Source organism: Phyllobates terribilis, unplaced genomic scaffold, assembly GCF_046119375.1.
Source record: "Phyllobates terribilis strain yellow unplaced genomic scaffold, ASM4611937v1 Scaffold_1__5_contigs__length_1240528914, whole genome shotgun sequence".
Lineage (NCBI taxonomy): Eukaryota > Metazoa > Chordata > Amphibia > Anura > Dendrobatidae > Phyllobates > Phyllobates terribilis.
Window position 1 is genome coordinate 581,982,668 of NW_027362761.1, and position 26,571 is coordinate 582,009,238.

General features: G+C 44.2%; 1 protein-coding gene across 5 annotated transcripts in view; it reads left to right on the forward strand.

Moving 5' to 3' along the window:
• The window catches only part of RAI14 (retinoic acid induced 14), a 143,102-nt gene extending 117,399 nt beyond the window's left edge, over positions 1-25,703 (forward strand). For 2 of the 5 annotated variants that reach the window (XM_073681542.1, XM_073681538.1), the window contains exons 8-18: positions 1,278-1,384; positions 3,221-3,399; positions 3,818-3,846; positions 7,190-7,276; positions 8,311-8,397; positions 8,871-8,925; positions 16,425-16,540; positions 17,836-19,350; positions 19,751-19,900; positions 21,151-21,216; positions 24,135-25,703. In XM_073681542.1, the coding sequence (XP_073537643.1) occupies positions 1,278-1,384; positions 3,221-3,399; positions 3,818-3,846; positions 7,190-7,276; positions 8,311-8,397; positions 8,871-8,925; positions 16,425-16,540; positions 17,836-19,350; positions 19,751-19,900; positions 21,151-21,216; positions 24,135-24,212 (2,469 nt within the window). In that variant the 3' untranslated portion in view covers positions 24,213-25,703. The remainder of the gene's footprint in view (positions 1-1,277; positions 1,385-3,220; positions 3,400-3,817; positions 3,847-7,189; positions 7,277-8,310; positions 8,398-8,870; positions 8,926-16,424; positions 16,541-17,835; positions 19,351-19,750; positions 19,901-21,150; positions 21,217-24,134) is intronic. The other 3 variants (XM_073681548.1, XM_073681543.1, XM_073681554.1) reach the window with 3 other exon arrangements.
• Positions 25,704-26,571: the final 868 nt, after the last annotated feature.

A 26,571-nucleotide genomic window follows, 5' to 3' on the forward strand; every position in this document is an offset into this window, starting at 1 on the left:
GATGGATGCACAGCTGCTCAGCTCGTCAGTTATCAGAGCTGTATCTCATCACAAAATGTAGTGAAATCTGAATGATAAATCTCCTTTTTGGACATTGACTGATGACCGTGTGATCTGCGGGAAAGCCTAACTGTAATGTTTGTTTTCCTGCAGCGCCCCCAGAGGGAAAATGAAGTATTACACAGTAAAAACTCAAATCCAATGGGTTGTGTGTGTAATACAGGACAGGACGGGATCCAGTACAGAGGACCCCTCTATTAACTTCTTTTTTTTTTTAAATGGACAATCCCTTTAATTCCTGTAGAAATGGCTGTATGCTCCATAGTCGTTATTGAATCCCAGGGATGTTGGACTTTCCCTATATCACCGCATCCCCCTATCACCGGCCGGTATATAATACCGCAGGATTTGGATTTAGGAATGAGTTTTGAAAGAAATCATCTGAAAATCTCCTGGCCTACATTTCTGTAATCTCCACATTGTTTAATGCCTAAATCTTGGAATTATATAAAAAAAAAAAATTAAAAATACTCTGGTGAACTGTATACGTGCTTTAAGCCATTATTCTGCCTTCAGAGCTGAAAGCCGCCCACACACCTCGTGTTAACTCAGATTTTTGTGGCGATCTCACCTGTAATCGGCTGATCGCCTCGTGTCGGGGAGCTGGGAGAAGCTGCGGTGGCCTCTTCAGGTGAAATGTGGCATTACATGGTCCCCATTCCAATGAATGTGAGCCAAGCCCTACACAGCTGGGGCTGCACGAATGGAAGTTGGTTTCTTCTGACCATTACTTGGGCAGCTGGGTGGTTGGTAAATAAAACTCCCACAGGGTGCTCACCCAACTTTACCAGACTTCTGAATGGCAAATTTAGCCATGGGTTTTACAGTCCTGCATTGCTCACCGGATGAGTACCATGCTGGCAGCTGTAATGGAGGCCATATTAGAAGGAACTAAAAAATTTAAATCATTTTTAATAGAAGAGACAACTCAAGAACTCAGATTATATTTTTATTCTAACCTTGTAAGTGTGATGATTCCTTAGTTAGTGATTAAAGGGACGCCATCGAAAGAACATTACCTATTGACTAAATCTGTTTTACAATCTATTAAAAATTTAAAAAAACAGACCTCTGCAATTCTCACACTGGCCACTGGGGCTTGTTTAGACTCTAACTTCCTTTTGTTTCAGGAAGTAACACACGTACATTAGCTGCAATGTTTCCCTTTTAAGAACTTTTTTTTTTTTAATGTATTTTTTTTGTTCTGTATTTTGCAGGATGGTCACACGCCTCTGCTGATTTCCGTTCAACAAGGCCACGTGGAGGCGTGCAAGTGCCTCTTGGATCACAGAGCTGACCCAAACCTGGCAGATAAGAATGGAAGGTAAGTCTATGGTATTCATGTGCAGCAAGAAGGTCTGTTACACACCCCTGGGGGTAAAGCCTGGCTTAAAAGAACACTAACATTTATATGGAAGGCATCCTTAAAGGGTTATACCAATGAGTGTTATGTGCACCGGCATAGACTGAGATCTCTTGGTGCTGCATTAAAGGAGTATTCCCATAATAATGAGTGAGGATTTGCAATCACACACTAATCGCGGGGGTCAGAACGCCGGCACCCCCACTTATCCATGAATGAAGAAGCCACAGTACCAGTTCAGTGATGGGAGATTCTTCATAATATTCCTACCACCCCAATAATTATGGATGGAAAATGTGTCCGAGGTCGTAATTATAATATCATGACCTATACTTCAGATATGCCCATACTATTGTAAAGTAGGAATACCCCGTAAGATAGTCATAGACCCTTTTCAGTCAGGAGATGGAATTGGATGGCATTACTACTTACTTATAAAAATGAATGTTCTCAGTGCAGAAATTGGCCAATTCATGAAAGCTCACTAGCCACGACAAGGCGACCTTTTTCTGTAGGGACCCGCACCATTTTATAAGACATGCTCCTATATAGAGGGGAGGTAGGATCCATTACTAATTATAAGCAGCCCTAGACCGATGAGAGGAGCTCATCTATCTATCTATCTATCTATCTATCTATCTATCTATCGATCATTTTGCCATCATCCCTCTATAGCATTGCTGTGCCTGGTGCTTATTTCCGCGCCCTGGGCAGCCATGGCTGATGAGGTCTACTGTAGATGGTCACCCAGTCGGTGTTTCCACATGGTCTCGTGTAGGAGGGTTGTCAGGTTTGGGGCATGTTGAGAGGCCTGAGCTGTGCTTTATGGATGGATGGCTGAACATATGACGGACTACATCCTCGTACGTTTTAGTAGCTGTTGAAATGCTGAAATTTTTCATTTTTGTAACCTTGAGTGAAGTGTGAGCTCCAGAGGATGAAATCGTGATCCTGGTGAAATGCCAAGAATTCTAAATAGAACCCAAAAGGGAGGAAAGAAACAAGGAGTGGAACAAAACGAGGGATAAGTGACCATGTGGAAAATGTCTATATCTCTCTGTATCTGTCAGACAAATGTCTATCACCACGGTTCTCCAACACTGCACTTGTCCAGCTTTTGAGAACAAGCTTTCTATCATCCTGCAGCACCCCCGCAGGTTATATTAAGAATTACACAGGTCACATTGAAATCAGTGGGTTGTCTGTGTAATATATAAGTATGTTGGGTCCTGGCCGAACACATCAGATACCTGTTTGTTCAAGTGGACTTTACACATACATGGAGAGAGGGGAGCGAGCCGATGTCAGACCCCTCTTGTGCCTGGTTATCTAACTAAAGGATCGGGAGTGCCGAGATCCAACGTCCATCAGTCTGGAGGACTCTGCACATTAGGTGGTTGCGATCGACCAGATTTAGAGACGCTCTTTCAGTAACCCCGGCTGATAGATGAGGGTCCTGAATTGGAGATCCCCCTCAGACTTTGGGGAACTTCTCCAAAGACTGAAGAGTCTCTAACAATCAATGGAATAAGCCAACAAAAATATTCTCCATCTGTGGCCGAGTCTGATCCGACCCGATCAGTTCCAGTCATAACTAGATGATGCGCAGAACATGGCAGGCAGGATTGATTAGAGTGGCCTGACATGTCACTGTGGTGAATCAGATCCACAACCTGTCCTGAAACTACAACTCCCAGCGTTTGTCTGTCACAGCATGTCGGGAGTTGTGGTCTCGGAGGTCTCTGATTCTTGGTGAAGGATTATACGGGTCTAACACTTCTGTCTTGCATCGCTCAGGTCTCCCCTGATGTTGGCATGTGAAGCCGGCCACTTCAACATGGTGGACGCCTTGGTGCAGCGTGGAGCCAGCCTTACGGTGACGGACGCCCTGGGCCACGATGCTCTCCATTACGCCAGGTTATCAGGAAACCCACATATCCTCAGCCTTCTTCTGTCAAAGACCAGCCAAGAGCATGGTATGTCCTCCATAGTATGGACCTAGAGGGAAGGTAGGCAGGAAGAAAAACATGGCTGCTTTCTTCCACTAATCAGCGCCACACCTGTCGACGGGTTTTGAGTAGTATTACTGCTCAACCCCATACTTTTAAAATTGAAATTTGTGCAGTAATACCAAAACAGCCCCAAGTGTGGCGCTGTAACAGCCATGGTTTTTCCTTAAAAGTGTCTGCAGTATTTTGTGGGACAAGGAATATGGCTGCCATCGCAGCACCAACTGTTAACCATCTTCTCTCTATCCCTGACGGTCAAGTCTGTCTATGGTTGTTGCTGTCGTTTGAGTCTGGGGCTGCTCTGACTGCTGCAGTAGAAGTCGCAATGACGGCCATATAGGCCGGGTAGGACTCGTACTTATGTCTTCTGTCTTTTCTCCTACAGGAATGAAAAGTCCGACCAAGCCATTACAGGTACCGTCATTACATCCTCCGTCCGTATGTCTTTACTTTGTCTCCCCTTATTAGAAAATATAGGCAGGTTTAACCCCTGATATACAGAAAATGGGGGTGCGGCGCTCCTAAATGGGTAATCCAAATGTATGGAGATTTAATAGGGTTTTCCCTTCAAGACTAGGGACTGAGCTCAGCCATTGTTGGTTGTAGACCAGGGATGTGAAACTCAAACACACACAGGGTAAATATGAAAACTTGTACAAAGTCGTGGGCCAACCAGTATACAGTGTAATGGGCCCGACATAGTTCTCCATACAGAATAATGGACCCCACATAGTGCTCCATACAGTATAATGGGCTCCACATAGTCCTCCATACAGTATAATGGGCTCCACATAGTCCTCCGTACAGTATTATGGGCTCCACATAGTTCTCCATACAGTATAATGGGCCCCACATAGTTCTCCATACAATATAATGGGCCCCACATAGTGCTCCATACAGTATAATGGGCCCCACATAGTCCTCCATGCAGTATAATGGGCTCCACATAGTCCTCCATGCAGTATAATGGGCTCCACATAGTCCTCCATGCAGTATAATGGGCCCCACATAGCCCTCCATACAGTATAATGGGTCCCACATAGTCCTCCATACAGTATAATAGGCCCCACATAGTCCTCCATACAGAATGGGCCCCACATAGTCCTCCATACAGAATAATGGCCCCACATAGTCCTCCATACGGTATAATGGCCCCACATAGTCCTCCATACGGTATAATGGCCCCACATAGTCCTCCATACGGTATAATGGCCCCACATAGTCCTCCATACGGTATAATGGCCCCACATAGTCCTCCATACGGTATAATGGCCCCACATAGTCCTCCATACGGTATAATGGCCCCACATAGTCCTCCATACGGTATAATGGCCCCACATAGTCCTCCATACAGTATAATGGCCCCACATAGTCCTCCATACAGTATAATGGCCCCACATAGTCCTCCATACAGTATAATGGCCCCACATAGTCCTCCATACAGTATAATGGCCCCACATAGTCCTCCATACAGTATAATGGCCCCACATAGTCCTCCATACAGTATAATGGCCCCACATAGTCCTCCATACAGTATAATGGCCCCACATAGTCCTCCATACAGTATAATGGCCCCACATAGTCCTCCATACAGTATAATGGCCCCACATAGTCCTCCATACAGTATAATGGCCCCACATAGTCCTCCATACAGTATAATGGCCCCACATAGTCCTCCATACAGTATAATGGCCCCCACATAGTCCTCCATACAGTATAATGGCCCCCACATGATGCTCCACACAGTATAATGACCCCCACATGATGCTCCACACAGTATAATGACCCCCACATGATGCTCCACACAGTATGACCCCCACATGATCCTCCATACAGTATAATGGGCCACACATAGTCCTCCATACAGTATAATGGGCCCCACATAGACCTCCATACAATAATGGGCCCCACATAGACCTCCATACAGTATAATGGCCCCACATAGACCTCCATACACTATAATGGGCCCCACATAGTCCTCCATACAGTATAAAGGGCCCCACATAATCCTCCATACAGTATAATGGCCCCCATAGTTCTCCATACAATAATGGGCCCCACATAGTCCTCCATACAGTATAATGGGCCCCACATAGTCCTCCATACAGTATAATGGCCCCACATAGTCCTCCATACAGTATAATGGGCCCCACATAGTCCTCCATACAGTATAATGGGCCCCACATAGTCCTCCATACAGTATAATGGGCCCCACATAGTCCTCCATACAGTATAATGGGCCCCACATAGTCCTCCATACAGTATAATGGGCCCCACATAGTCCTCCATACAGTATAATGGGCCCCACATAGTCCTCCATACAGTATAATGGGCCCCACATAGTCCTCCATACAGTATAATGGGCTCCACATAGTCCTCCATACAGTATAATGGGCCCCACATAGTCCTCCATACAGTATAATGGGCCCCACATAGTCCTCCATACAGTATAATGGGCCCCACATAGTCCTCCATACAGTATAATGGGCCTCACATAGTCCTCCATACAGTATAATGGGCCCCACATAGTCCTCCATACAGTATAATGGTCCCCACATAGTCCTCCATACAGAATAATGGGCCCCACATAGTCCTCCATACAGTATAATGGGCTCCACATAGTCCTCCATACAGTATAATGGGCCCCACATAGTCCTCCATACAGTATAATGGGCCCCACATAGTCCTCCATACAGTATAATGGGCCCCACATAGTCCTCCATACAGTATAATGGGCCCCGCATAGTCCTCCATACAGTATAATGGGCCCCGCATAGTCCTCCATACAGTATAATGGGCCCCGCATAGTCCTCCATACAGTATAATGGGCCCCGCATAGTCCTCCATACAGTATTATAGGCTCCACATAAGGGTGGCAGTTCTGGTATCGAGGGCCAAATATAATCCCCCTGCGGGCCGGAGTTTGACCTGTATGTTGTAGATGGAGCTGCTTAGTCGTTGGCTGTTCCCGCGATCGTGGTGACATACTGTCTGCTGTGCGCTTGTAGATTAGGGCAGGTAACGTTAATACTTTGAAATATCCCTCCTAATAAAAATGTAAAATTTGTTATCGATAACGAATCCACATGCGTGTCCTGTCCTCTCATCCTTGTCAGTGAGTGTGATGGTGTCTTTTGGGTACAGATAGGCACCTAGGCATTCTTACTATTTTAGCTAGGTCCTAGCAGGGCACTTACATTACAATGGCTGCAGAAGTGAGTGGAGTGCAGGCATTTATCGCTCCACAATATGGAGTCCAATTATTATAATTGTGTGTTTTGGGACATCTGAGGGGGGTGGTCTTTCTTGGATGTTAGAGATGTTGTTTGTAGTTTGTAATGGATCTGGTGGTCGTTTCCCCCCCGCCGGAGGTCCTCAGGTGCTCTTCTGTCGTATCTTAGTATCTCCATAGATCATCGCAAATCTTTAAATTGTAACTTTTAATATTAAAACTTGATTATTCTAAGCTTAATCTGAGCTAAATTTATGAATAATTTCTGAGGATGGGATTATTCTTTCCCGCTTGGTTTAGTAGAACTTGTAGATGATGTGCAGCATGTAGAGCCGTAGTGCATGTGTGAGGGATTTCCTGCAGACCCTCCCTCTATAGGATAGCCGTACTGCCCTAGTCCTCGTGATATCCTTCTTTGCTCCTTAGTCCGCCCTTTGCATAGCCGTATCACCTTATAGATAAGTCTTGCTCGGTTTCTACTAACCCAACTAACAGCTCCATTTTTCTGGCCTGTAAAACTTCCAGCATGATCAAGTCACTAGATTAAGCTCAGAGAGAAGTGGAACCCCCAAAAAACGCAAAGCTCCGCCTCCTCCTATCAGCCCGCTACAGGTAACCACCATATATACATGTATATATGTTTCTGCATGTTATATTGTATACGCTTCCAGCAAATCCATATGGGTTAAAGTGTTCAAAAAAAATTCATGTTTAGAAGGAAAACTCAAAAAAGTTCTATGAGAAAGCCCCCATGAAGGTGCTAAAGGGTCCGTCTCCCTGACTATACATCCACTTCTGTTCTCTTGTGGGGGGGGGGGGTCAGGGTTGTCTTAGGGGTATGGCATGCGTTCAGCCTAATAAGTGATACATCTCTGGAATCAGGGTCTCTGCCCCTACATCATGCTGCTCTCAGATTACTTGGGAAAAACCTGCTGATAGATTCCCTTTAAGAAACAACCCCTTTAATTCCCTATAAATAAGATATACATTTTAAAATATCCAAATGGGTCTCCGCTGCAGTACCAGACACAGCCACAACAGTATGTACGGCGCTGTGCCTGGTCACACGGCATTTATCGGAAGACCTTCAATCAGGTGATTGACGACAGAGCCAGGAGTCAAACCCTGATTTATATATCTTTGGGTTTAGGAACGAAGTAGAACAGGACAATCATCAATGATCTTTTTGGGAGGCAGCGATCGAGATCTCTCATGTGACTGTTGGTGAAGTTACAACTGTCACAGAGGTGGTGCCATGAAGTAGGCGGAGATAGAACACTCTCTAGCCAATCAGATCACTGGAACAGTTACAGCAGCGGAGGTGGAGTGTGCTGATTTTGTGGAAGGTAGTGACCATTCAGAAAGTAAAGGGCAAAACCATATTCGATTGTTGGTCAGTATGTTCCAAAAGGGCTAGTAGAATAAAAGGGCTTCTCCAATTTATACAGGGACCTTTAGACGGGTCATCTCTCACCCTCTGCTCTCCGGCAGTGACTGGACATTCTGCTTTATATTACATATTTTGTTTGCTGGAGATTGTCTGTCATTTTCTAAATTTCCAAAAATTCCCCTCCCCCACCCCAGGGAATGTACAGTATGTGATTTTTTTTTTTTTTTTACCAAAAAACAACTGTCTGTCATTACAGCTAAGTGACTTATCCTCCCCGCTGTCATCGACCTCCACCCCGCTCTCCGCCAAAGGAGAGGTCTTCTTCTCTGAGAACAGCAGCAAGGTAATGGGTATACTAGGCCCAAAATGCCTCTCAAAATGTCCCCCAATACACCTTAGATAAGTCAACCGATCCCGCTAATATCAGCGGCCATGGGGGTCTCCCGACACTTTTGTGCTTTGGGCTAATAAACTGCACCCAGATGCTTCTCCTTTCTCCCCATTGAGAACACAGGAATGTGTATGGTGGGGGTCCGGAGAGATATCAGTCGCCGACCGATCGTTATCTAATGTGAATAGTCAACTTTAGTTATGGGGGGGCTGTTTCTATTTTTGAAACCGCATCAACGCCCCCCTTTACCGATAGGAACGCTGCTACTGCTCTCCTATACGAGGAGCCGCGCGGCCGCCTATGGACCTGCCGCACCTTCACTAATCGTTGGGATTAGACAAAGTCAATATTATTTTACAGAGAAAATGGCTGTAGAAATGTATAGCTGCGGGTGGCTCATGTTTTATTGTCTCGTGTTTTCTTAGGACGAGAATTCACCCTACAGGCGAGAGTACAGGGACCGGCTGAGTGACAGCACAGGTAAGAAGCACAGGTCTGCAGGAGGATTACATAGAAGGACATGATCGAGTAGTCACAGGATTATTCATTGTGCACTAGATTCAGAGTATCTAGATGCTTCTGGAAATTATCCAGAGATTCAGAAACTTTTCTTCATGTTATCACCCCTTCTCCAATCACATTTGGTTGTCAGCTCTACCCCTGCCCAGCCCCTAATAAAGGTACTTTTCGCCCTTCTCCCTAACATCGTTCCCCTGTCTACAGCCACCAGTGATCTTATCAATGTGCCCCAGGAACTTTTCTTTATGTTATCACCTCTTTTCTAATCCCAGCCTGTCACTGTCATCTCTCCCTGTGTACAGTCTACATTGACCCCGAGGGATTACCAAGCAGTTTTCTTCATGTTATCACTCTTCTTATTATTCATGTGTACTGCCTCCAATGAACCTGGGGGAGAGATGAGACTCTGCAACTTTTCTTCATGTTGTCACCCCTCTTGTCAGCCTCCCACTATCTTCACTCCCCCTGTACAGTTTCATGTGACCACAGTGGACGAGATTTTTCTTCATATTAACTCTTCACAAACGTAGTCTGTCTGCCATCTCTATCACTGTACAGCCACCAGTGACCACTGTGGTGATGAGGAAAGATACAGAACCTTTCCTCATGTTATCACCCCTCTTGTCAGCCTCCCACTGTACCACTGTACATTTTCATGTGACCACGATGGACTTTTCTTCATATTAACCCCTACCAATTGTAGTCTGTCTACGATATATCTCACTGTACAGCCACCAGTGTCCACTGTTCTGATGGGGGAAGATAAAGGAACCTTTCTTCATGTTATCACCTCCCTTGTCAGCCTCCCACTGTCTTCACACCCTTAACAGTTTCATGTGACCACAATGGGGGATATAGGGACTTTTCTTCATATTGACTCTTAGTCTCTCACTAAACAGCCACCAGAAACCACTATGGTCATACGGGAAAATCCAGGAACCTTTCTTTGTTATCACCCCTTTGACCAATCACAGCCTGTTGCGGCCACCTCCCCTAGTGTTAACAGGGGCACATGAAGTACAAGTGTGTGTTTAACTCTTTCACTATGTGACAGGTGCCTACTGTCAGAAAATGTTAATTTCTAGTAAGTGTTGAAGTCCATCCCAAAATTCTTAGATGGATACCAAACTTGGCAAGCGTTAGGCAAGAAGACTGTATCATGTAGGCACCCAGTAATGCCCTTCCTTTGGCTGAAATGTCCTTTTTCCTTAATCATTAATGAGAAAGGGGTGCACTTATTTTTTGGACAAGAAGTGAGAGCATAAATAAAGATGACTACCTGCAGTTTCTATGTGTAGGAGTTTACCCACATTACAGCTTGGGTATAAGAGCACATTTTATGAACGGTCTAAAAAAAAAAATGTGGTGTTTTTTTTTTTTTTGATCATGGTGAAAAGTACATTCCGTTCTCACATTGCATGGGTTAATGAGTGGTAACCTCCGACCCCACCCCCTCCTAGATGCCTCCTGTGATTACTTCCATGCTGCACATAAGGATTTCTGTAACAGGAGAACCTGAGTAAACAGATCAGAATGTTTTGGTCACATTGCTGTTTACGACCAGCGATCCAACCAGTCCTGTCATGTTACGTGGAGCGAGTTATGTGACTGACGGGTTATGACAGCTCTGCTGCATTTACCGCTACTAGACTGGGGCGGATTTACCGGAAGATTGTTAAAAAAAATTCTCTGAAAATGGTTTATAGAAATAAATCTCTGTATGAATGAAGAGATCTGAAAATTTCTAATATCTGTGAGTGAGAACCTTTGTTTCCATTCAGAGGCAATAATCCTGTGCACAGCTACAATGTATCCAGTGCAGACAATGCTCTGTGAGCTAAACACATCAGCAGCAGCTGCACAGATCTCTGCTGGATTGTTACAATGTATCCAGTGCAGACAATGCTCTGTGAGCTAAACACATCAGCAGCAGCTGCACAGATCTCTTCTGGATTGTTACAATGTATCCAGTGTAGACAATGCTCTGTGAGCCAAACACATCAGCAGCAGCTGCACAGATCTCTGCTGGATTGTTACAATGTATCCAGTGCAGACAATGCTCTGTGAGCTAAACACATCAGCAGCAGCTGCACAGATCTCTGCTGGATTGTTACAATGTATCCAGTGCAGACAATGCTCTGTGAGCTAAACACATCAGCAGCAGCTGCACAGATCTCTGCTGGATTGTTACAATGTATCCAGTGTAGACAATGCTCTGTGAGCCAAACACATCAGCAGCAGCTGCACAGATCTCTGCTGGATTGTTACAATGTATCCAGTGCAGACAATGCTCTGTGAGCTAAACACATCAGCAGCAGCTACACAGATCTCTGCTGGATTGTTACAATGTATCCAGTGCAGGCAATGCTCTGTGATCTAAACACATCAGCAGCAGCTGCACAGATCTCTGCTGGATTATTACAATGTATCCAGTGCAGACAATGCTCTGTGAGCTAAACACATCAGCAGCAGCTGCACAGATCTCTGCTGGATTGTTACAATGTATCCAGTGCAGGCAATGCTCTGTGATCTAAACACATCAGCAGCAGCTGCACAGATCTCTGCTGGATTATTACAATGTATCCAGTGCAGACAATGCTCTGTGAGCTAAACACATCAGCAGCAGCTGCACAGATCTCTGCTGGATTGTTACAATGTATCCAGTGCAGACAATTCTCTGTGAGCTAAACACATCATCAGCAGCTGCACAGATCTCTGCTGGATTGTTACAATGTATCCAGTGCAGACAATGCTCTGTGAGCTAAACACATCATCAGCAGCTGCACAGATCTCTGCTGGATTGTTACAATGTATCCAGTGCAGACAATGCTCTGTGCGCTAAACACATCAGCAGCAGCTGCACAGATCTCTGCTGGATTGTTACAATGTATCCAGTGCAGACAATGGTCTGTGCGCTAAACACATCAGCAGCAGCTGCACAGATCTCTGCTGGATTGTTACAATGTATCCAGTGCAGACAATGCTCTGTGAGCTAAACACATCAGCTGCAGCTGCACAGATCTCTGCTGGATTGTTACAATGTATCCAGTGCTGACAATGCTCTGTGAGCTAAACACATCAGCAGCAGCTGCACAGATCTCTGCTGGATTGTTACAATGTATCCAGTGTAGACAATGCTCTGTGAGCTCAAACACATCAGCAGCAGCTGCACAGATCTCTGCTGGATTGTTACAATGTATCCAGTGCAGACAATGCTCTGTGAGCTAAACACATCAGCTGCAGCTGCACAGATCTCTGCTGGATTGTTACAATGTATCCAGTGCAGACAATGCTCTGTGAGCGAAACACATCAGCAGCAGCTGCACAGATCTCTGCTGGATTGTTACAATGTATCCAGTGCAGACAATGCTCTGTGAGCGAAACACATCAGCAGCAGCTGCACAGATCTCTGCTGGATTGTTACAATGTATCCACTGCAGACAATGCTCTGTGAGCTAAACACATCAGCAGCAGCTGCACAGATCTCTGCTGGATTGTTACAATGTATCCAGTGCAGACAATGCTCTGTGAGCTAAACACATCAGCAGCAGCTGCACAGATCTCTGCTGGATTATTACAATGTATCCAGTGCAGACAATGCTCTGTGAGCTAAACACATCAGCAGCAGCTGCACAGATCTCTGCTGGATTGTTACAATGTATCCAGTGCAGACAATGTTCTGTGAGCTAAACACATCAGCAGCAGCTGCACAGATCTCTGCTGGATTGTTACAATGTATCCAGTGCAGACAATGCTCTGTGAGCTAAACACATCAGCAGCAGCTGCACAGATCTCTGCTGGATTGTTACAATGTATCCAGTGCAGACAATGCTCTGTGCGCTAAACACATCAGCAGCAGCTGCACAGATCTCTGCTGGATTGTTACAATGTATCCAGTGCAGACAATGGTCTGTGCGCTAAACACATCAGCACAGATCTTTGCTGGATTGTTACAATGTATCCAGTGCGGACAATGCTCTGTGAGCTAAACACATCAGGAGCAGCTGCACAGATCTCTGCTGGTTTGTTACAATGTATCCAGTGTAGACAATGCTCTGTGAGCTAAACATATCAGTAGCAGCTGCACAGATCTCTGTTGGATTGTTACAATGTATCCAGTGCAGACAATGCTCTGTGAGCTAAACACATCAGCAGCAGCTGCACAGATCTCTGCTGGTTTGTTACAATGTATCCAGTGTAGACAATGCTCTGTGAGCTAAACACATCAGCAGCAGCTGCACAGATCTCTGCTGGATTGTTACAATGAATCCAGTGCTGACAATGCTCTGTGAGCTAAACACATCAGCTGCAGCTGCACAGATCTCTGCTGGATTGTTACAATGTATCCAGTGCAGACAATGCTCTGTGAGCTAAACACATCAGCAGCAGCTGCACAGATCTCTGCTGGATTGTTACAATGAATCCAGTGCAGACAATGCTCTGTGAGCTAAACACATCAGCAGCAGCTGCACAGATCTCTGCTGGATTGTTACAATGTATCCAGTGCAGACAATGCTCTGTGAGCTAAACACATCAGCAGCAGCTGCACAGATCTCTGCTGGATTGTTACAATGAATCCAGTGCAGACAATGCTCTGTGAGCTAAACACATCAGCAGCAGCTGCACAGATCTCTGCTGGATTGTTACAATGTATCCAGTGCAGACAATGCTCTGTGAGCTGTACTCATCAGCAGCAGCTGCACAGATCTCTGCTGGATTGTTACAATGTATCCAGTGCAGACAATGCTCTGTGAGCTAAACACATCAGCAGCAGCTGCACAGATCTCTCTGCTGGATTGTTACAATGTATCCAGTGTAGACAATGCTCTGTGAGCTAAACACATCAGCAGCAGCTGCACAGATCTCTGCTGGGTTGTTACAGTGTATCAGTCTGTAGTCCGAGTGTTTAGCTTGCAGAGCATTGTCTACACTGATACATTGTAGATGGTCATGGGCGAAAATGTTGGCACCCTTGAAATTGTTCTAGAAAATTAAGGATTTCTCCCAGAAAATTATCACAATTACACCTTTTGTTATACACATGTTTATTTACTTTGTTTGCATTAGAACAACTCAAAAAACAGAGAAAAAAATGCACATTTCTCTCAGAACCCCCAAAATGGGCCAGACAAAATTGTTGGCACCCTCAATTTCTTATTTGGTTGCACACCCTTTGGAATAAATAACTGCACTCAGACTTGAACTGACCCACAGGAGAACAGGAGAATCCTCCGGTGGGCCCCTGTGCAGGAGTGGGCCATCGCCCTCTTATATGAGCAGTAGTTGGCACAATATACTTGAATCACTATGTACAGACAAAGGCAGCATCTATTCATTTAACAATCTACCCAGTTCATTGTTATATAAATTTATGATTAAGGATAATGTCACACTTGCATGTAGCTGAAAAGTGGGGCCCTGGAGTTGGTTACTGGTGGGACCTTGGCACCCCAGTCCGACACTGACTGTAATCAACCGCTTCCTATAACCATCAGCGTCTTCCACCTCTCAGCTGGAATCTTGGACTCTTCTTACAATCTGCTCCAGGTCTCTCATATCTGAAGACGTCTTCTCCCAACAGCAATTGTAAGATCTCTCCACAGGTGATCAATGAGATTTAGATCCGGACTCATTGCTGCCACTCCAGAACTCTCCAGCTCTTTTTTCCATCCATTTCTGGGGGCTTCTTGGTCATTGCCCTGCTGGAAGACCCATGACCTAGGGCGCAAACCCAGCTTTCTGACACTGTGCACTACATTGCCACCCAAAATCCTTTGGTAATCTTCAGATGATGGTTTGCAGACAGTCAATGCACTCCGGTGCCAAAGGCAGCAAAACAACCCCAAAACATCTTTGAACCTTCACCATATTTAACTTTATTTACTGTGTTCTTTTCTTTGTAAGCCTCATTCTGTTTTCTATAAACAGTAAAATGATATGCTTTACCAAAAAGCTCTACTTTGGTCTCATCTGTCCACAAGATGCTTTCCCAGAAGGATTTTGACTCGCATACATTTAGCTAGCATACAACTACAGACTAGCTTTTTTATGTCTGTTGTGTCACCAGTGGAGTTCTCCTGGGTCTCCTGCCATAGCGTTTCATGTCATCCAAATGTGGACGGATTGTTCCTGCTGACACTGATGCGCCCTGAGCCTGCAGGACAGCTTAGATTTCTTTGGAACCTGATTGGGGCTGCTTATCCACCATCCAGGCTATCCTGCGTTGCAACCTTTATCAATTTTTTCTCTGCTGTCCACGTCCAGGGAGTTTACAGTGCCATGGTTTGTAAACTTCTTGATTATGTTGCGCACCGTGAACAAAGGAACATCAAGATCTCTGGAGATGGACTTGTAACCTTGAGATTGTTGATATTGTTCAACAATATTGGTTCTCAAGTCCTCAGACAGTTCTCTTCTTCTCTTTCTGTTCTCCATGCTTAGTGTGGCACACATAGACACACAATGCAAAGATTGAGTCAACTTCTCCCCTTTTTATCTGGGTTCAGGTGTGATTTTCATATTGCCCACACCTGTTACTTGCCACAGGTGAGTTTGAATGAACATCACATGCTTGAAACAATGTTGTTTACCCACAATTTTGGAAAGGTACCAACAATTTTGTCCAGCACATTTTGGAGGTTTTGTGTGAAGTTATGTCCAATTTTCCTTTTTTTTTTTTCTCTTACCCCAATACACACAAAGGAAATAAACATGTGTATAACAAGATGTGTAATTGCAATCACTTTCTGGAACAGTTTCAAGGGTGTCGACATTTTTGACCATGATTGGACGTGTATGTGTGTGTGTGTGTGTGTGTGTGTATGTGTGTATATATATATATATATCACCAACACTAGTCACCTGGGCGGAGACTCATCCCAGAGCAGCCACCTTGAAAATGCTCTAACCGTAAAGAATTGGTGATGGATTAAAGGGGATAATCCTACGGACAGGTTCCCTTTAATACGTTTCTTAGTCACATCTGCAACTGGAAAAGCAGAGCATCAACCATTACTGCTGCCGGTACAGAGTCTTTACCCAACTTTTTCAGCTCTTGTAGTGCAATCATTAATAATTTGATAGGAGACACTCCTGTGATAAGTATAGCAGTAGCATGGATTGGTTGTCATCCATCATTTAGTAGTTAGTATCAGAAATTGCTGAAGGAGGGATTTTTAATTGTTGCCTAGGTTCCCGACCACCTCTGCAGTCTTTCAGAGGTGACCGGTTTCCAGCTCTTTGCTATAGGGTGTATAAGCGCTGCTCGGGGCTGAGGCTCCACCATGACGCTGGCTCAAACTGTCAATCTGCAGGAGCACAGTGCTACCTGGCAAGCAAGAAGCCGGTAGGCAGAGGAGCAGTGCGCTCCTGCAGATTGATATGTAGAACAACCTTTTAATCCGTTGCTTCTTATTCCTGCGCTGCTAATAGTAACCACATCAGTATTTCTCACTTTCTAGAAGACAGTCTACTGGATGTGAGCTGCGAGGCCGATCACCAGGATGCGCTCTCTCAGCTGCAAGCAAAGGTGGTCACTCTAACACTACTAAACAAGGAATTACAGGAGCAATTGCAGGTTTGTACACCTGGACATTATCCATACATGAGCTGTTTTGTTTTCTTACAATTAGAAGGGTTTAATTTTTGCCAGAAACAGCGCCCCCCTTGGCTGCAGGTTATGTTTGGTATTACAATTATTTCCCATTCACTTCCATATTATACAGTCAGACTCCTAATTCCAGGTTTGGTCACCCTTTCCCTACATTTACTCCAAGGATGATCTTATCCATAAACATCTATGTACTCGACTCACCCATAGAATCACTTATTTTTTTCACGTTGCTTTTGTAGAATGACCTTTTTAAAATTAGTCTGTGCAGCATGTAAAGGTGGTCTGCTGTACGGCTCATAAAACATCCTGTGACCACGTATATTAAAGATTTGTCGGTATACTCCTCCATGTTCAACAGGATCTGGCAACATATTAAAGGGACATCCTGACTATCCTTATCTGTCCCATATTGGAAAATTGGGACCAAACCTGTTGAATTTCAACCCATCTCTCTTTGGAGGACCTGTCTTGTATTGCATTACTCAGATAACAATGGACATGGTGTAATGCCTCATTTCACCTCTGGAAGTGCTGCAGGAAAATTGAACACTTATTGCCAGGTTGATCCAGAGATTGCAGATGACCAGATGGAACACAAAACGGTGGACACATTGTGCTGATCATTAAAGAGTATCTGCACTTCTTAATTTCTATTTAGCATGCATGAAAATAATCAACTTTGTAATATTTCTTATCAGAGGAATATGCTTCTTTCTTCTCCTGGATTTATCTTTTATTTTCAATTTGTGGGAAAAACCTATAAAATCTGTGTTAGATTTTCCCATTTCTGAGATAGGAGATGTCAGTTGGTTATTTTAAAACTCTATGGAGGGAGGAGCTACAGACATTCTGCTGCAAGTTCTCCTAAAAGTAACAGTTCTCCATAGAACCTTATGAGCACCAACCGCCATCTCCTAACTCAGTAATGGGAAAATCTGTTTTTACTAGAGTCAGATTTTACCTGTAAATTGAGAATTTTGAGAATGATCAATCCAAGGGGAGAAAAGAAGAAGATTTCTCTGAAAAGTTATATTACAAGGTTCCTTAGTTTTACCTGGACTACTTATCTATTAAAAAAATGTTACTCTTTAAAGGACCCTTCTTAAAAATAGTGATTGTCCAAAGTGGAGAACTCCTTTAAGTAGGTGTATGCCTAGATAGAATTCTAACAATTGGGGAAAGTTCTCATCTTCATGGACAATAGATAAAATATTCTACTGGACCGTGATAAACTGTATATTCATATTAATTGTTTGCAGGAGAAAGCCAATATTGGGGCATTAACAGATATTAGCAGTGACTCCTACCATTCCACTCAGACCGACTTAAACCAAACCGTTGCCAAAAATCAAGATGCGAAATCACCAGCCGTTATTTCAGACAATTCCGATACGTCTTTCGAGTCGCAGATCGAAATGGTCAACAATGAACACAAACTAAAACTGCTGGAAAAAACCATCGAAGACATGAAAACGAAATTGGAAGACTCTGAAACAAAAAGGAAGAGCTTGGAAGAGCAGATCCGGTTAAGCTTTAGAGAGTCCATCAGCACGGAAACCTCCGAGGTGGCTTCGGATATAGACCTTCAGTCTCAGGGATCACCTAGTGATATGAAACAAGATGTTTCCTTCAAGCCAAATCTAAAAAGGATGTCAAAAATGGAGCAAGAAGAAGATGAAGTGGTGAAAACCAGTGTGGAAAGTTTACTGGTGCTGGAAGAGTTTGAAGTTTTGAAGAGGGAATACCAGGAGGTCCTTGCGGAAAGTGAAAGGAAAGAGAACGAGATGAATGATTTGAGGCACCAGATCGATGTCGTTACCCAAAGGATCGTCAACTTGGTGCCCGTAGAAAAGCAGGAAGAGATGGAGAAATCTTATTGTGCCGTCATTGAGCAACTGAACGTGGAGAACGCTAAACTTAACGTGAAGCAGCAAGAATTACTGGAAGAAATTACGAGTCTGCAGAAGGAATTGGAAAGAAAGACAGAGCCGAAGTCTCCAGTGGAGAACGGTCAAGTGGAGGAGGAGGAGGACATGACCAAAACCATCGACGACTTGATCAATCAAGTGAATGAGTTGTCGGTGTTATACAAGGAAGCCCAGGTGGAACTTGAGAAGACGAAGCAAGCACCGATTGATGTATCTGAAGAATTCATCCATAAGGAAGAGCACGAGAAACTTCTGCAGGAAGTGGAAGAAAGCAAAGAGAAAGTGGAGACTGATTTGGTGGATTTGGCCTCACAGCACGCCAAAATATTGGAAGAAGTATGTGAGCTGAAGCAACAGTTGGACAAGGAGAAGGGGCACACGGCAGTCTCTGATCATGTGGAAGTCATGGAAGGTCTTAAACGAACGGTAGAAAAACTGGAAGTGGAGAGAAACGAGCTGAGGGAGCAGATCGCGACTCAAGAATCTAGAATGAAGAGTTTACAAGATGAACTTCAGCAAGAAAAGTCGACGGTCCAGGATGGCTTGGTGACCAGACAGCTGCTAGCCGAGAGGCAGGTGTCTCTAGAAGATGACATCAGCGGGTTATCAACACAAGTGAGTGATCTGCTGAAGGAACGAGAGGAATATACTGCGGAGAACGAGCAGGTTAAGAGGGAGTTGTTGCAAGTGAAAGAAGAAAAAGACTCAATAGAAGAACAGCTAAAGAACAAGGAGCAAACGCTCGGAGAGCTTAGGACGAAACACAGCAAAGTGCAGGAGGACCTGACCGAGATGAAGAGGTTGACGGAAAATACCTCAAAAGTGGATGAAGACAAAGACAAGAAGGTTGGTGAATAGGTTTTAGGAATAGGATTCTCTTTATTATGGACATTTTTGGTTTCTCGCTCTCCTGCGATCTCTCTCTCTCGCACACGCTGTTTTTCTTTTTCTTTCTGTCTTTCTCTCTTTCTCACTCTCATTCCTAATGAATAGACCATTGGCTACTAATATTAGATCAATGGCCTTAAGACTTGTCCCCCACTCCATAAAATCTAGACCCCAGTGGTAAGTGATTGCTCCAGTCACCTGCAGATGGAGTTGCCTTCTTCTGGACCTGTTGGTCAATAGCATGGGTTCCCGGAGGGTCTTTCAGTATTCTGGTGGCCAATCTGACCCTACACCCATGTATGACTGTCTGTTACAACTCCACAAGGAGCTTTACTAAGATGAATTCATGGTCTTCCAGATAAATGAGCTCTCGAAGGAAGTGAGCAAACTCCGAGATGCACTAAACAGCCTTTCCCAGCTGTCGTTCACCACAAGCACTACCAAGAGGCAGAGCCAGCTGCTGGAGACCCTACAGCAGCAGATCCGACAGCTGCAGAACCAACTGGTGGTAAGTCCTTCACCTCCTGACCAAAGACCCACATATGTAATGTGGAGCTTTGCTGGTACCCAACACCCATAGCAAGAACCCAAATCACCCAATACTCCATAACTCTTAGTCGGACATCCTCCGATGTCCCACACTTGGTCCTCTGTAGAAGTCAGAGGCAGAAGTCCCATCCAGTCCCTGCTTCCTTTGGACACCCAATGGCAACCCATCATGAGTTTGGTAGATATGTGCACAATATGGCCAAAATTATGTGGACCTCACACTATTTCACAAGCTTCATTTTTTTTTGCCTGAGCTGTTGTTAGTTTCCAAGCCTTGCAGGTGATCGGGGCAGATCTACATGATCAGTAATATTATGATTTGTCTTGTGGCAAAGGTGGCGACCTCTGGCCCCGCCATACTCCCCGAGCTCTTCAGTACGACTCATACTTGTATGTGCCAACTGCTCAGGAACATCTGGAAAGTTCCTGGAAAAGGGGGAGACATTACGGAGTCCTGGAGATGTCAAATGGTGCCTCAGAATTCTCCTTAAACCCCTCAAAAAGCAGATTGGAAATGCTCATTAAAGGGGTATTACAGAGAACCGGGGGCTACACTCCTTTCATTCTTATGGGAGTGCCGAAGACCAGCTGAGCAAAGTGCTCGGCTATCCACAGCGATCCCATAGAGAATGAATGCGCACATCTGCTCCACCGTCCACCATCGCTCCATTCAGACCGGACTCTTCAGAGCCACAGTTCTCTGCATCGGCAAAGGTCCCAATGGACTCTCTACCCAACGAATAGGGACGAACTTCTAAACATGGCAATACCCCTTTAAATGGGCTTGGAAGAAGTGTGGAGGGGGCATAGCCGGGAACTGGAGTGTGGCTATAGGGAAAGATTTTTTTTTGCCCCTTGAGAGCCCCAAACTTTTTCCTCCTTGACGACTATTCTAGAAAATTGGCAGGTCTGGCCATAAAACTCCCATTGTTTGTGCACGGAGGTTGCACAGCTGTGTGCTGGATTCTATGCAAGGGTTTGGCTTAAACTCAATATTTAGGAGGGGTTCACATATTTTACCTATGGTGTATGTTTATATATTTACACCTCCAATCATTCTGAGTTTCTGATAATCCACCACTTGGGTTCTCGGCCATGCCAGATTAAAGGAAGATTACAGGTTCACTATGAGGATATCTCCTGGTGTTATCTACGAAATGAGGAGTTGTGTCTAATGAAAAAGACAATTTACTTATTTTATGTATTTAGGAAACCAAGAAACAGCACCAAGAAATCGTCTCCGTTTACAGGATGCATCTGCTCTATGCTGTTCAGGTAAGGAGCCGAAATATGTCCATAGAGAGTCTGTAAGGATCCAACCTCTGTCACCATTATCTATGTACTCAGCAGAATAGTGAGTGCAGCTCTGGAGTATAATACAGGAGGTAACTCAGGATCAGTAATGTAATGTATGTACACAGTGACTGCACCAGCAGAATAGTGAGTGCAGCTCTGGAGTATAATACAGGATGTAACTCAGGATCAGTAATGTAATGTATGCACACAGTGACTGCACCAGCAGAATAGTGAGTGCAGCTCTGGGGTATAATACAGGATGTAACTCCGTATCAGTAATGTAATGTATGTACACAGTGACTGCACCAGTAGAATAGTGAGTGCAGCTCTGGGGTATAATACAGGATGTAACTCAGGATCAGTAATGTAATGTATGTACACAGTGACTCCTCCAGCAGAATAGTGAGTGCAGCTCTGAAGTATAATACAGGATGTAACTCAGGATCAGTACAGGATCAGTAATGTAATGTATGTACACAGTAACTGCACCAGCAGAATAGTGAGTGCAGCTCTGGGGTATAATACAAGAGGTAACTCAGGATCACTAATGTAATGTATGTACACAGTGACTGCACCAGCAGAATAGTGAGTGCAGCTCTGGGGTATAATACAGGATGTAACTCGGGATCAGTAATGTATGTACACAGTGACTACACCAGCAGAATAGTGAGTGCAGCTCTGGAGTATAATACAGGATGTAACTCCGTATCAGTAATGTAATGTATGTACACAGTGACTGCACCAGCAGAATAGTGAGTGAAGCTCTGGAGTATAATGCAGGAGGTAACTCAGGATCAGTAATGTAATGTATGTACACAGTGACTGCACCAGCAGAATAGTGAGTGCAGCTCTGGAGTATAATACAGGATGTAACTCAGGATCAGTAATGTAATGTATGCACACAGTGACTGCACCAGCAGAATAGTGAGTGCAGCTCTGGGGTATAATACAGGATGTAACTCAGGATCAGTAATGTAATGTATGTACACAGTGACTGCACCAGTAGAATAGTGAGTGCAGCTCTGGGGTATAATACAGGATGTAACTCAGGATCAGTAATGTAATGTATGTACACAGTGACTCCTCCAGCAGAATAGTGAGTGCAGCTCTGAAGTATAATACAGGATGTAACTCAGGATCAGTACAGGATCAGTAATGTAATGTATGTACACAGTAACTGCACCAGCAGAATAGTGAGTGCAGCTCTGGGGTATAATACAGGATGTAACTCAGGATCAGTACAGGATCAGTAATGTAATGTATATACACAGTGACTGCACCAGCAGAATAGTGAGTGCAGCTCTGGGGTATAATACAGGATGTAACTCAGGATCAGTAATGTATGTACACAGTGACTACACCAGCAGAATAGTGAGTGCAGCTCTGGAGTATAATACAGGATGTAACTCCGTATCAGTAATGTAATATATGTACACAGTGACTGCACCAGCAGAATAGTGAGTGCAGCTCTGGAGTATAATGCAGGAGGTAACTCAGGATCAGTAATGTAATGTATGTACACAGTGACTGCACCAGCAGAATAGTGAGTGCAGCTCTGGAGTATAATACAGGATGTAACTCAGGATCAGTAATGTAATGTATGCACACAGTGACTGCACCAGCAGAATAGTGAGTGCAGCTCTGGGGTATAATACAGGATGTAACTCAGGATCAGTAATGTAATGTATGTACACAGTGACTGCACCAGCAGAATAGTGAGTGAAGCTCTGGAGTATAATGCAGGAGGTAACTCAGGATCAGTAATGTAATGTATGTACACAGTGACTGCACCAGCAGAATAGTGAGTGCAGCTCTGGAGTATAATACAGGATGTAACTCAGGATCAGTAATGTAATGTATGTACACAGTGACTGCACCAGCAGAATAGTGAGTGCAGCTCTGGGGTATAATACAGGATGTAACTCAGGATCAGTAATGTAATGTATGTACACAGTGACTGCACCAGCAGAATAGTGAGTGCAGCTCTGGAGTATAATACAGAATGTAACTCAGGATCAGTACAGGATCAGTAATGTAATGTATGTACACAGTGACTGCACCAGCAGAATAGTGAGTGCAGCTCTGGAGTATAATACAGGATGTAACTCAGGATCAGTAATGTAATGTATGCACACAGTGACTGCACCAGCAGAATAGTGAGTGCAGCTCTGGGGTATAATACAGGATGTAACTCAGGATCAGTAATGTAATGTATGTACACAGTGACTGCACCAGCAGAATAGTGAGTGCAGCTCTGGAGTATAATACAGAATGTAACTCAGGATCAGTACAGGATCAGTAATGTAATGTATGTACACAGTGACTGCACCAGCAGAATAGTGAGTGCAGCTCTGGAGGATAATACAGGATGTAACTCCGTATCAGTAATGTAATGTATGTACACAGTGACTGCACCAGCAGAATAGTGAGTGCAGCTCTGGAGGATAATACAGGATGTAAATACAAAGTGATTAAACTTTATATCTAGGTTATATCTCCAGTGAAACTCTTCGAAAAAACCACCTCATTGAGAGGGTTGGCCTTTGAAGGCCTAAATTCTGTACCTTAGCAGATTACTTTTTACTTCAATTTTTACAGTGGTCTGAAAACAATTTTACTGTATTTATAATTACTGTAATCTGGAACTTAGTGGTGGCCATACTCTTTATGACAGCGGAAATAGTCATGAGTTATGGTGGAGATTATGGACATACCTGTAAACTTGGGATCGCTCTTGGGGAAATTATGGATCAGCTGTCCAACTCTTGGCTTTGGGTCCATGTTCATCTTGTTGGTTTTTGTGGTCTCCATTGATATGATGTTGGTGGAGGATGGCGTCAGATCCAGTGACCCTGGGTATTGTATCCGCCTTCTAACCCCTTGTGTTTCTCCCCTAGGGCCAAATGGATGAAGACGTTCAGAAGGTGCTAAAACAAATACTGACCATGTGCAAGAGTCAGTCTCAGAAGATGTGACGTGAGACCAAGGCCGATCAGCTCATACAGCACTGCCTAATGACTAATGCTGGATATCACACGTATGAGTTCTTCTGTATCAGAAAATGAAGTTATTTTATACTTTTTTGATAAGAAACCACCGGTTCCACTTTTTAGTATTTATCGTGGTCAATTAGCAACTCCTTATAACAATACCCAAGAGCTGAAAACTGCTGCTTCCCATAGCGCTGATATCCTCATTTAGTAGCCTTTAAACAGATACCAGTGTGAGACGCGATCATTTCCTCCTGCAGTCGGTGACCACCAAAATGGCCGAACTTCAAAGCTCCGCCGTCTTGTAACAGTAAAAGATACATAATGAATTGTATTTACAAAGTGACTCGTCTTTATATGTAGATTATATCTATATATAAATTGTAATATGATGGTCGCAAATGGAAATGCCCTTTAAGGCGACGCCCACAAGGGTCTTCACTCAATTTTCATAGGCTATTGAATGCAGATCTGCTTAATTATGTAGCAAAACTAGAGCAGGGGATTGATTTACAGATTTGCTATTTATGGGTCAGGAATCTTGGGTGTCAACCTATGTGGACTGCATATTGGCTGGCGCCGCTTGTCACTCATCTTTGCCAAAATACCTATAGAATTAAAGAAACGGAAAAGAATTTCTAGCAACTGAGGGGAAATGTTCCTTATAGCATGCCTCCCCAGCCGTCCTTTTTTTTTTTTTCATGGGATTGTCCCTCGAAATAAAAGGTGGGGTTTATGCAAATTAAGTCAGAATGGGTGTTCCTAGTTCTGCAGGGGTGGGGCTAAATCAAATCTAGATCGGATGGTTCTGCAGGGGCGGGGCTTAAGGAAATCAACCTAAAATGCGTGTTCCTGGTTCTGCATGGGCGGGGCTTAAAGTGGGATTCAAGTTTTAGGAGGTTAAGGACACTAACTGCTGGATATTTGTGTAGATAGATGCCGTAGCCATTAGCAGGCACCCCCGACGTCGGCTTCTTACCCATAAACCGCACTAGGTAATCCCACAACCCCAGTTGCTACATGTAGCACTGTTGATTTTGCTCCGTTATGCCCCCATTAGTGGAAAAGTCTCCAGGTAAATGTTGTAGCGCCTACTCCAAATACATAACCTCCCTTTACCTCCCCGACCACAACAGTTAAAGGTAGCAAAGTAATTTAGTTTTCTATGCAGTAATATTATTTTAGATTGATACCTTTTTAATATTATATGTTAAATTTATGTAGCTTTTTTTTTGTTTGTTTTTGTTTCGATTATTGTAAAAAAAATAAAAAAAATGTTTTGCTGCTTAATTTTACAGATCGGAGTAGTAAAATATATACATGGGTCTAACTTTCCAGAAATGTTAGAAATTATTTTATATACAGTTTATGTATTTGTTATGATGTTTTTTTTTTGCCTAATAATGATGTCTGCATGGTCATGCCACTCCAGCAAAATAAAGGTATAATAAAAAAATAAAATTACCAATAAATGACCGTCTGCGTTATATTATTGTCATTTATAGCCGTGTTCATCATCATATTCGTCTTTTTCAAACCCAATTACCCATGACATGAGGCTATATCTTCTACTAAATCAGCCCTGATTGCGCCTGCTCCTCCGCGACTGGCGCCTGCTCCTCCGCGACTGGCGCCTGCTCCTCCGCGACTGGCGCCTGCTCCTCCATGACTGGCGCCTGCTCCTCCATGACTGGCGCCTGCTCCTCCATGACTGGCACCGGCTCCTCCGTGGTTGTAGCCTAAATCTAGAGTAGTGAAGGTAACATCATTGGTCATCTAGGGTATTGAGGGTAACATCCTCAGTCATCTAGGGTAGCGAAGGTCACATCCCCTTTCATCTAGGGTAGCGAAGGTCACATCCCCTTTCATCTAGGGTAGCGAAGGTCACATCCCCGGTCATCTCGGGTAGCGGAGGTCATATCCCCGGTCATCTAGGGTAGCGAAGGTAACATCCCCGGTCATCTCGGGTAGCGAAGGTAACATCCCCGGTCATCTCGGGTAGCGAAGGTAACATCCCCGGTCATCTCGGGTAGCGAAGGTAACATCTCCGGTCATCTAGGGTAGCGAAGGTAACATCCCCGGTCATCTCGGGTAGCGAAGGTAACATCCCCGGTCATCTCGGGTAGCGAAGGTAACATCCCCGGTCATCTAGGGTAGCGAAGGTAACATCCCCGGTCATCTAGGGTAGCGAAGGTAACAGATCTGGTCATTGTATTGCATTATTATTATTTATTATAGCGCCATTTATTCCATGGCGCTTTACATGTGACAGGGATATACATAGCAAAAACATTTACATAATCTTAACAAAACGAGTCAGCGACTGGTACAGGAGGAGAGAGGA